The 12,596-nt window shown below is 39.9% G+C and overlaps 1 protein-coding gene across 3 annotated transcripts in view; it reads left to right on the forward strand.

Moving 5' to 3' along the window:
* The first annotated feature begins 1,150 nt into the window (after positions 1 to 1,150).
* The window catches only part of LOC135547069 (serine/threonine-protein phosphatase 2A regulatory subunit B'' subunit beta-like), a 62,505-nt gene continuing 51,059 nt past the window's right edge, over positions 1,151 to 12,596 (forward strand). For all 3 annotated transcript variants that reach the window (XM_064975682.1, XM_064975683.1, XM_064975684.1), the window contains exons 1-2: positions 1,151 to 1,236; positions 5,869 to 6,260. In XM_064975682.1, the coding sequence (XP_064831754.1) occupies positions 5,892 to 6,260 (369 nt within the window). In that variant the 5' untranslated portion in view covers positions 1,151 to 1,236; positions 5,869 to 5,891. The remainder of the gene's footprint in view (positions 1,237 to 5,868; positions 6,261 to 12,596) is intronic.

Here is a 12,596-nt window from a genome sequence, read left to right on the forward strand (position 1 = left end):
CCTCTATACCAGGCGGTGTCAGAGGAAAGCCCTAAAAATTGTCAAAGACTCCTAGTCATAGACTGTTCTCTCTGCTAACACAAGACAAGTGTTACCGGAGCGCCAAGTCTATGTCCAAGAGGCTTCTAAAAAGCTTCCACCCCCAAGCCATAAGACTGCTGAACATCTAATCAAATTGCTACCCAGACAATTTGCATTGCCCCCCTCCCCCTTTGTATACTGCTGATACTCTCTGTTGTTATCATCTGTGTATTGTCACTTTAATAATTGTACCTACATGTACATATTACCTCAACTAACCAGTGCCCCCGAACATTGACTCTGTACCGGTATCCCCCTGTATATTGTCTCACTATTTTACAACTGCTTTTTAAGTACTTTTACTGCTGCTCATTAATTACTTTTATTTCTTATTCTTATCCATATATTTTTTAACTGCATTGTTGGTTAGGGGCTCGGAAGTATGCATTTCACTGTAAGGTCTACACCTGTTGTATTCGGTGCATATGACTAATACAACTTGATTTGATTTGTTAATTAACTGGGGACTGAGCTAGAGTGGATTTTGTGAGACAAGGGCAGATCCCAAAAGGGCCCGGTCTATTTACAAAAATGTCTTTAGAGTCCGAATGGTTTGAGCTAGAAACTATTAAAAGCTATCTATGAAAAGCTGAGACTCAGGGACTGAACATGTTTTGTTCTACACAAGAGTTGTTAGAAGGTACGGAGTTCTTCTGTCACAAACTCCACACAGTTGTCACTGACTAGTTGGATAATAATTTCCCACTGAGCATTCATATAAATGCATCTTTATCAGGTTTTTGCTGTGGCCAACCTTACTTTTATTTATTTACATTTGCTCCTGCACCTAAATATAAATCCAAAATGAGCACCTGAATCTACTTCAGTCCAAGTACAAGCGGTGGACATGTGTCAATAACACTTAGGAAACTCATGAATTGTTTTGTGTTCTACTCCTGAAAAGAAAACGCTTCATTGTGAGGCTAAATATACGGTCTGGACAGATAAATGAAAGTCAGATGAATGAAAAGCCGACTTCTGATGGGGTCTCAGGACTGATAGGGTTAATTAAGTCACGTTCTTGTTGTCAGAAAGTTCCCGCGTTGTTTGCTCTTCCTGGTTACCTCGGTAGGGAACGAGATCTGGAATTCAAAGTAAACCCCGGTGAAATGAACGCTTCTCTACAATTTGTATCCTGACTATAATAACATACAGGTAATATTTCAAATGTGAATCTACTTGTATATGGTAGCTCACTACATACATTTCTTTTCAATGCCTTCATCGTAGCTAGTGATATTTTGCTTGCACTGCTCCAATTAGCGTAGCAGTTTGTGTCACGACAGAAGCAGTAACTAACAGTTAGCTGCTGCTGTAGCTATAACGTTATTTGTTTTAATTTTAACGTTAATTAAGTAGCTTGTTATGTTGCTTTTCAGTATTAGGAAATGGCTGATGCAAGTGTCTAGCTATTTAACTGCTGGATAAATTAGCTAATTGCTGTGATAATGATTTGCGAGACATAGCTAGTTGTTGCAGTTAGCAAATTTGCTAACGTTACCGTAGTAACATTAATCTTGACCGGGTTCGTGCAAAAGGTAACGTTAGATAATTTAACTACTACTGTTGAAGGCTGGCGTTTGTTAGCTTGCTTTCTTGCAGTTTCCAAACATTAGATACCTTTTTGGTTTTCCTTTCCAATGTAGCTCTCTGTCTGATACACGAATGATGAGAGCTAACAAGCTTTCTAGCTACCGCACTAGCCCAATAATGGACTAATAGGAGCCTAACGTTACCCAAGAACCTTAGCTACATATTCTGTTCAGAGGCAAATTAGCTCTGGCAGCTAAATACTCAATCTTAATGTGAATCAATTCTCATTTACAATACGGTTCTAGAAACATAATATAATCTACTTTCAAATCACATTAAAATAATTGTACAAATGCAAAATGTACTTATTGTACACCACGGGAGGTTGGTGGCACCTACATTTGGGAGGACCGGCTTGTGGCAATGGCTGGAGCGGAATTGGTGTAATGGTATTAAATATGTCAAAGTCATGTTATGTGTTTGACTCGATTCCATTTACTCTGTTACAGACATTATTATGAGCTGTCCTCCCCTCAGCAGCCTCCACTGCTGTACCCTGTTTTAACAGTTGCAGCTGACAGTAGTTTTCAGGGACAACATCTTTGTGGCATCTGTCTTCCGTTTACACACAGGTGTTCGGAGACGCAGATAGCTAATTAGCACAGGCAGTCGATTCTGATTTCTGTCTGTTTTCCATAAAGAAGTGCTGTAACATGGAAATATGCCGCGTGGAAACCCTAACCATATAAAGGTGTGTAGTAATTTAACTTAAAAGTAATAATCTTGCTGATATGATAGATACACTCCTTATGTTTCCAAAACCGTACTGCAAGCGATGTGTCTTAATGTTAGTGCTAACGTTAATGCGTTTGCCGGAAGATACTATCGTCAAGGCGCTAACACGGAACCCAAACCGGCTGCACGCCTGTGCCATCGTGCGCTATTGTGCATAAATGTATTTGGTCCCCCTACACCAAGCGCGATCACGACATGCATGTTAAAATATCAAAACAAACTGAACTAATTACATTAATTTGGGGACAGGTCAATAAGCATTAAACATGTATGGCAATTTAGCTAGTTAGCTTGCACTTGCAAGCTAATTTGTCCTATTTAGCTAGCTTGTTGTTGCTAATTAATTTGTCCTGGGATATAAACATTGAGTTATTTGACTTGAAATGCACAAGGTCCTCTACTCCGAAACAATTAATCCACACATAAAACGGCCAACTGAATCGTTTCTAGTCATCTCTCCTCCTTCCAGGATTTTTCATCTTTGAACTTATATGGTGATCGGCATCTCAACTTTCATAGTATTACCACAACGACCGGCAAAACAGTTCTTCTTTCAATCACCCACGTGGGTATAACCAGTGAGGAGATGGCACGTGGGTACCTGCCTCTATTATCCAATGAGGCGATGGGAGAGGCAGGACTTTCAGTGCGATCTGCATCAGAAGTAGAAAGGAGTTCTATTTTAGCCCTTGGCAGCGCAGATGCTCGCGAGCAGTGTGGGTGCAATAATCGAATAACATGGATTTCTAAATGTATTTTGCGATGCTCACGCATTCGACGTGTCTGGTCTGATCAAGATGTTAAGGTAGCGTCTATGAATGTGCTAGCTCATTAACGTTAGTATCCATAGACTATTTAAACAACTCCACGATTTAAGCCGCTACTATTGTGAGCGCACTGGAGCTCCGACACCACCTAAAATAAAGTTGAAAAAAAAAGAGACTTATTGCAGGATCTAAATAATAGCCTGCACACAACATAGTTCTGCAGTGGAAAGCTAAATAAATATGTAAACACTCGGTTGTAACTATTTCTATGTTTCATTATGTTAGTCTGTTTGTCTCCACCATAAGGCACATTTTTCTATAAATATGTTTGATATAGAAAGTAAAACCCTCTTCAAGTACCATTTTGCCACAGATTAGCTAGAAATTAGCTAGATATTTCATTGGATGTATACATGTGAAGCATCCGGTTGGTGTTTCCACTATCTATCAAATATGGTCTTTTAAAAATATATTTAAACTTTATTTAACCAGGCAAGTCAGTTAAAGATCAAATTCTTATTTACATTGACGGCCTATCCTGGCCAAACACGGACGACGCTGGGCCAATTGTGCGCCGCCCTATGGGACTCCAGATCACGGCCGGATGTGATGCAGCCTGGATTTGAACTAGGTACTGCAGTGACGCCTCTTGCGCTGAGATGCAGTGTCTTAGAACGCTGCACGACTCGGGATGAGAGGAAGCCTTGTGGCCGGTAGTGGGAGGAGATAAGAGCGAGATGGATTTTTGGCCAACATTCTGCTCATTTTCTCATCATTTGAGCTCATTCAGTTTTCTGTTTCCAAAACTAGAATCTGTAACAAATAAAATGTTATTTGTCACATACACGTGTTTAGCAGATGTTATTGCGGCTGTAGCGAAATTCTTGTGGTTCTAGCTCTAACAGTGCAGTAATATCTAACAGTAATATCTAACAATTTCACAACAATAGACAAATCTAAAGGAATGGAATTAAGAATATATAAATATTGGGCTGAGCAGTGTCAGAGCGGCATCGATTTAGATACAGTAGAATAGTATAGAATACAGTATATACATATGAGATGAGTAATGCAAAATATGAAAACATTTTTAAAGTGACTAGTGTTCCATTATTAAAGGGCCTAGTGATTCCAAGTCTATGTATATAGGTCAGCAGCCTCTATAATGTGCTAGTGATGGCTATTTAACAGAATTTAACATTCTGATGGCCTTGAGATAGAAGTTGTTTTTCAATCTCGGTCCCAGCTTTGATGCACCTGTACTGGCCTCGCCATCTGCAATAAAACCATCATATTGCATATTTTTGTGGTAACTTGTAGAGATAGAAGGGGTCAACTAAACGTGAAAATGTTGACTAAATTCTCTTGTTATTCACTATTCTTTTCTGAAAGTCAAACATGTCCTTTTGCTGATGGAATACTACATTTTTAAAGAATATATACTTCCCCCCCAAAAGTTACGAGTTCCAAAAGGCACCACCTAGTAGGAATTACCCAGCTAGATGTAGTTGCCAGCAATGTCAACCATATGGAGTAGGTAGCTAGAATTTGCTAGCTAGTTAGTGATTGAATCTGATAAAAAAAAGTGTTTTTCTGTGCTCACTGTATAGGCCTAATGATCAATTCTGCTTCTTCTGTCTATTTGGTATTTTATTAGGATCCACATTAGCTGTTGCGACTCTTCCCGGGGTCCACACAAAACATGACATAATACAGAACAATAATAAACAAGGACAGAACTACATACATTTAAAAAATGCATGCAGGCCACATATCAATACATACACCCAAAATATCTGGGTCAAATAGGGGAGAGGCTTTGGGCCGTGAGATGTTGCTTTACCTGTTAAAAATAAAATGTAATACATTTTTTAAAACCAGATCTGCTGTTTATTTGAGTAATATGAGATGGGAGGGAGTTCCATGCAATACTGGCTTTATATAATACTGTACACTTTCTTGAATTTGTTCTGAATTTGGGGACTGTGTGGGGGGGGGCTTGTGGCATGTCTGGTGGGGTAAGTGTGTGTGTCAGCGCTGTGTAAGTTGACAATGCAAACCATTTAGAATTTAACACATTCATGTTTCTTATAAAAGGATGTGATGCAGTCAGTCTCTCCTCAACTCTTAGTCAAGAGTAACTGGCATGCATAGTATTAATATTAGCCCTCTGATTACAATGAAGAGCAAGATGTGCCGCTCTGTCCTGGGCCAGCCTCAGCTTACCTAGGTCTTTTTTTGTAGCACTTGGACAGGTGGCTGGACAATAATCAAGATAAGACAAAACCAGAGCCTGTAGGACTTGCTTTTTGGAGTATGGTGTCAAAAAAGCAGAGCATCTCTTTATTATGGATAGACCTCTCCGCATCTTTACAACCATTGACTCTATATGTTTTGACCATGACCGTTTACAATGTAAGGTAACACCAAGTAATTGTCTCCTCAACTTGTTCAACAGCCACACACACCATTCGTTACCAGATTCAGCTGATTTCTAGAGCTTAGGGAATGTATTTTACCAAATACAATGCTCGTAGTTTTAGAGATGTTCAGGACCAGTTTATTACTGGCCACCCATTCCTAAACGTATCTAACGTGATGAAAACTGCCCACTGGTATATCTGAAGGGATCTAGCTAGCCAGCTACGTAGCTGCCCAGCCCATATTCTCTATTTGATTTCCCCATTGACAGGTGCTGTGGTGTCAAAGTAGTAGATGGAGGTTAACAACATGCCATCGCCACAAGTCCTGCAACCGGTGCTTAAAATGAAAGTGGATGAGCTCTTCCTCAACTGGTTGAGTGAGCCAACGACCCAGACGATACTCAAAGACTACCTCTGCCTGATCAAGAGTGGACAGAGCATTGACCTGGGGCTTGGGGACACTAAGGACAAACGGTCGATGACCTTCAATGAGAACAACAATGTGGCGTCCAAGAGAAGTCTGACGGAGAGGTCTTCTGCACCCCTCGGTGCGCCTTCCAGCCCCCCCTCTACACACACACTACCCTCTGGGAGCAGTGGTAATGCTCGAGTTGTGGGACCCAATGGGAGGGCGCTACGGAGGTCTGTCAGCACTAAAAAGGTAAGGCTGCTGTTCACTAGACTCATTTATCTCAGTGCATTCGGGAAAGTATTCAGACTTATTTTTTCCTCTTTTTCTTATTGTTACAGACTTATTCCAAAAGTCAAAGCAAAAACAGGTTTTTAGAAATATTTGAAAATGTATTAAAAATAAACAACAGATACCTTATTTACATAAGTATTCAGACCTTTTGCTATGAGTCTTTTTTAAATGTATATTTTTGGAGCGTTTCTGTCAATCTTGAGTAAGGACACGCACCTGATTATGCATAGAAGTAGGCCTAGACTACCTGGCCTGTGTGCAAATGTAGGCCTACAAATGTGCCCATCTGAGGATCTGATACCATTTCTGATTGCCTTAACTCACCATCACTGTGGAGCTTCTCAAAGTAATTTTTATTTGCCTCAAGCATCAAATAAACATCCATTTTACATCCATTGTATTACCTACTCAACGTAGCCCATTTTGAAAAATCTGTCCAGCTCAATCCTTTTTGATAAACACTCAGCATGAAAGAGGAAAAAAATGTCATGCTCTGATCTGGTGGAAATGTCATTAAATAGGCCTACCTGATTACTTCTTATCCCTTGTGCAAACAGCCTACAGCTGTGTCTGTCTGTCCAGAGCTCACTGGCACTGGAAACTCTGAGGGCCTAGAATATTTTATACAATATTGCAAGTTTGCTTGCAGGAGCTTTGGCCAGACCAAGTTAATAGTTGATACAATGTTTCATGTTCATTGCAGACAGACCGTGCATAGCCAATGTGATTTATAGGATATTTACTTTTTTCATTATATTTTCTACCTTGTGGGCTGCAATATTTTTAGTAGGCTATTTTTACATATTGGCAATAGAAGTTACTTTTTTATTTGTATCAGTTTCATTTAGATAGAATTTTGATTAACCACGTAACATTGATTTTGCGATATGAAGACTTTATTATAAATGAAACTCTTCCAGGAAAAGGTGCATCTGGAATTCATAACTGGCACGCAGATCAGCAGAAATGGGACGATAACTTGACACTCCAAATGGAAAAGTTTGCTGACCGCTGGTGCAGCCTATTACAGGCAACTTCAGGAGCTTAGCAGCATAATCACAGTAGGCCATCAGCATCGGGAGGAGGGTCGGGAACAGGTTTTTGTTCTTCTGGTGAGGCTATATTGATCTCTACTGGCTCTCTCTAGTAATTTGTGTCTTCATTTTTAATTGCAGTGCTTAAAACATCAGACAAGATAAATAGCCTACATATAGTTTATTTAATTCAAACATAGGGTGTGTCTACAGTGCCCCCTTTCCACATTTTGTTACGTTACAGCCTTATTCTAAAATGGATTCAATAAAACAATTTCCTCAGCAATCTACACACTATCCAATAATGACAAAGCGAAAACAGGTTTGGTTTTTAGAAATGTTTGCAAATCTATTTAAAAAAACAAACAAGTATTTACATAAGTATTCAGACCCTTTGCTACATGTATGAGATTTGAAATTAAGCTCAGGTGCATCCTGTTTCCATTGATCATCCTTGAGATGTTTCTGCAACTTGATTGGAGTCCACCTGTGGTAAATTCAATTGATTGGATGTGATTTGGAAAGGCACACACCTGTCTATATAAGGTCCCACAGTTGACAGTCTATGTCAGCAAAAACCAAGCCATGAGGTTGAAGGAATTGTCCATAGAGATCAGAGACTGGATTGTGTGCAGGAAAAGATCTAGGGAAGGGTACTAAAACATTCTGCAGCATTTGAAGGTCCCCAAGAACACAGTGGCCTCAATCATTCTTAAATGGAAGAAGTTTGGAACCACCTAGACTCTTCCTAGAGCTGGCCGCCCAGCCAAACTGCATAGTCTGGGGAGAAGGGCCTTGGTCGGGGACCAAGAACCAGATGGTCACTAACAGAGCTGTAGAGATCCTTTCAGTCTGGTGTGTTAGCTAGGTCTGGGAGAAAAGTGTGACACCAAACTAATACTGTAGTTTCTAAATATTTAAAACTAGCCAATAATTTTCATATCATAGACCATGGCTCTCCAACTCTGTTCCTGGAGAGCTACCGTCCTGTAGGCTTTCCCTCCAACCGTAATCTAGCGCACCCGACTCAAATAATTAGCTGGTTGAATCAGGTTAGTTACAACTGGGGTTGGATTACAAATCGGAGGTTAGCTCTCCAGGTACAGGGTTTGAGAGTATTGTTACATGCACACAACAATGCAATTTATTGTGGATAGTCAGATTTAGTAGAATAGTTTGATTAAAATGTTTACGTGCTTTGCAAGAACGATTTCCCTAATAATCCTGTTAACATGGACACATCTGAAATCAGGCTACCTGTTGGCACTCTGATAAATGCAAAAAATTGCCAATCAAAATGACCGTTCTACCACAGCGGCCATTTTATTTTTCTGAAGCATATTTGATTCTGAGTTCAGACGTAAAATGTGTGTGTGAAGTACTTCTAGACGCATACATTGTTCCGAACTCACTTCACTCACACTAAAGAGAGCGGCTCTCTCGGCTGGTGCTAGCACATGCGCTGATCAAATACACAGCTGTTACGCCGATGTCAGGTGTTTACATGTCCTAATATTTCTAAAGATTATGCAGAACCAGGTCTCTCGGCGTGGGCTTACTTAGATTTTGACCTTACATCCATTTAAGATGAGCAGTGTAAGGTGTTTATGCAATAGTCTATAGCCTGCCAACTGCCATAATCAGTTTTAATATCGAATTATTACTGTGCATGGGAACATACTCATTGATAGTCAGTTCTTGCATCCATAGCTAAGCTGCGGTTACATTTCTCAAGCCCCATCCTTCAGCTGTTTACCAAAATAAGTGGCGGGGTGGCCGCTTTGTTGTTTTTGTAATACCAGTTTGCTGTTTTAAAAAGTGTTAGGCCTAGTTAGTTTGTCTGTTTTATGATACTAAGAGCTATCCTATCAGCAAAGTCCCACAATTCCATGATGGATTGTGAAGCAGTCCCAAATCCTTTCTTGGTGTCTGGACTAGTGGTCGACCGATTTAATCGGAATGGTCGATTTAATTAGGGCCGATTTCAAGTTTTCATAATGGGAAATCGGTATTTTTGGATGCCGAATTTGCTGATTTTGTATTTTATGTTATTATTTTACTTTAATTTTAAAAATAATAATAATAATAATTTAGCTTGCCAGTTACGCGAATGCAGTAAGAAGCCAAGGTAAGTTGCTGGCTAGCATTAAACTTATCTTATAAAAAACAATCAATCGATTATAATCACTAGTTATAACTACACATGGTTGATGATATTACTAGTTTATCTAGCTTGTCCTGCGTTGCATATAATCGATGCAGTGCGCATTCACGAAAAAGGACTGTCGTTGCTCCATGTACCTAACCATAAACACCAATGCCTTTCTTAAAATCAATTCACAGAAGTATATATTGTTAAACCTGCATATTTAGCTAAAAGAAAGGTTAGCAGGCAATATTAACCAGGTGAAATTGTGTCACTTCTCTTGCGTCCATTGCACGCAGAGTCAGGGTATATGCAACAGTTTTGCCCGCTTGGCTCATTGTGAACTAATTTCAGAATGTTACGTAATTATGACATAACATTGAAGTTTGTGCAATGTAACAGCAATATTTAGACTTAGGGATGCCATCCGTTAGGTAAAATACAGAACGGTTCTGTATTTCACTGAAAGAATAAACGTTTTGATTTTGAAATGATAGTGTCCGGATTCGGCCTTATTAATGACCTAAGGCTCGTATTTCTGTGTGTTATGTTATAATTAAGTCTATGATTTGATAGAGCAGTCTGACTGAGCGATGGTAGGCACCAGCAGCATTCATTCAAACAGCACTTTCGTGCGTTTTGCCAGCAGCTCTTCGCAATGCTTCAAGCTGTTTATGACTTCAAGCCTATCAACTCCCGAGATTAGGCTGGTGTAACCGATGTGAAATGGCTAGCTAGTTAGCGGGGTGCGCGCTAATAGCGTTTCAAACGTCACTCGCTCTGATACTTGGAGTAGTTGTTCCCCTTGCCCTGCATGGGTAACGCTGCTTCGAGGGTGGCTGTTGTCGATGTGTTCCTGGTTCGAGCCCAGGTAGCGGCGAGGAGAGGGATGGAAACTATACTGTTACACTGGCAATACTATAGTGCCTATAAGAACATCCAATAGTCAAAGGTATATGAAATACAAATCTTATAGAGAGAAATAGTCCTATAATTTCTATAATAACTAGGACTCATGTTAAAAGGAACCACCAGCTTTCATATGTTCTCATGTTCTGAGCAAGGAACTTAAACGTTAGCTTTTTTACATGGCACATATTGCACTTTTACTTACTTCTCCAACACATTGTTTTGCATTATTTAAACCAAATTGAACGTTTCATTATTTTCTTGAGGCAAAATTGATTTTTTTGATGTATTATATTAAGTTAAAATAAGTGTTCATTCAGTATTGTTGTAATTGTCATTATTACAAATACATTAAAAAAATTGGCCGATTTTAATCGGTATCGGCTTTTTTTGGTCCTTCAATAATCGGTGTCGACGTTAAAAAATCATAATCGGTCGACCTCTAGTCTGGACAGTGACTCAAAAAGAAATGCACAAGTCTGTATGTCTCGTTCATTCAGATAATCACAAGCATGGCATGGTTCTCAAAGCTAAAGAGTGGGTGCAGTCAAAGCAAAACCAATATTTTCTTAGTATTCAACAACGGACAGTTTAAATGGCCTAGTCTCTAGCCACAACAGTGATTAGCAGAAATTAGAGAAACGCAACGGAACCATTCAGCCTCCGTATCTGTGGATTTCAGTCAGATAATGGTCTTTTCTCAAGGGAGACATCTGTTGGTAATGAATTGCTTGTCATAGGCTCTCTCTCTCTGTGTCTGCTATGGCTCGGATGATACCAATATCGCGATACTCATTCGTATTGTGGAAAGGAAACAAAACACGAAGCGGATTAACTTCTTTCGGAAAACATCCCTAATGTTGGAAACACACATGTTGTCATTGAGTCACATTTATTTATTTTCAAAGCTATAGAACACTATTTTACAGCAGGTTTTTAAAGAACCAAATAGTTTGGTCTGCTTTGTGTTTTCATTTTTGCCATGGAAAAAGTATTGCTGTGAAACGTCAAGAGGTTTGATGTGAAAAGGTGATTTCCACGTCGGTTCTCTTTTTTTTCTCCCCCTGAGCTCTTCACTGGTCCCCGGCCCCATTCCCTCCAAGTAGCAACTGTTTTGTACAGTCTGTATTTTGTGGCCTGACGTCAGAGGCATGTGCCCACAATGTCACTTCGTATTAAAGTGATTGCTATCGGGTATCAAGTAATGCTCTATTTTAAGCAAGCCACAGGAATTCCAGTATACAAATGCATTCTTCAAAGGATTAGTTAAAAATGCAATTAACGTCATACTGATGCTGCTCAGAACAGCTGGTTCAACTTTCACACAAGACACTGATATAGATAGCCTTGGTTTCCCTTGTGCTTGCATTAACTACTCAGAACTGAGCCTGGGTGTGCAGGCAAGAGTGGCAGTAGATTTGTCCTCTGTGTAATTTCAGTGAAGAGTAACTCTACACAGATGCTGTTAATTGTCGGAGGAAATGGTGGTCGATCATTCTTTTGATTTTCTGCTGAGGAGGGTGAGGTTCAGGGAAGGCAAGATATCTATTAGGCATGACCTGAGGTCTCAATGATTTGACGTGATCAGTGTTCGCCTTCTTTTAATGGGCTGTCGAGGGCTACATTCGAACAATCCCTGTTCAGTTTCTACAATCACTTGAGTGGTCATTGAACCTGTTTTACTGTGACCCTTCTGAAGCCGTTGGAGCTTGCTCCTGCTCGCTTTCTCGTGAAGTCAGCCACACATAGGCTAGAACAATTCTAGCCAGCACCCAGCCTCAAGTGGCAACCCAAAAGGAATCAGCCACTACCCATCAATGGGTCCCAACCAAGCATTTTGGAAACAATTCTGACAAGGCTAGGATAATGTCTCCGTTAAGTTTAAGACATTCAGTTTTATTTTTCAGGATTCCTAAACATTAGCTTTAGTTGTGCCTTGGAAATTGGATTTAGGGGTCTTTTTAAAAATAATATGCTGCTGTGCATTAACCATGAAGTCTTTTTCTGGCAAAGGGGACCTAAGGCTCGTATTTCTGTGTGTTATGTTATAATTAAGTCTATGATTTGATAGAGCAGTCTGACTGAGCGATGGTAGGCACCAGCAGGCTCGTAAGCATTCATTCAAACAGCACTTTTGTGCATTTTGCCAGCAGCTCTTCGCAATGCTTCAAGCATTGCGCTGTTTATGACTTCAAGCCTATCAAC

Source organism: Oncorhynchus masou, chromosome 10 (genome assembly GCF_036934945.1).
Source record: "Oncorhynchus masou masou isolate Uvic2021 chromosome 10, UVic_Omas_1.1, whole genome shotgun sequence".
Lineage (NCBI taxonomy): Eukaryota > Metazoa > Chordata > Actinopteri > Salmoniformes > Salmonidae > Oncorhynchus > Oncorhynchus masou.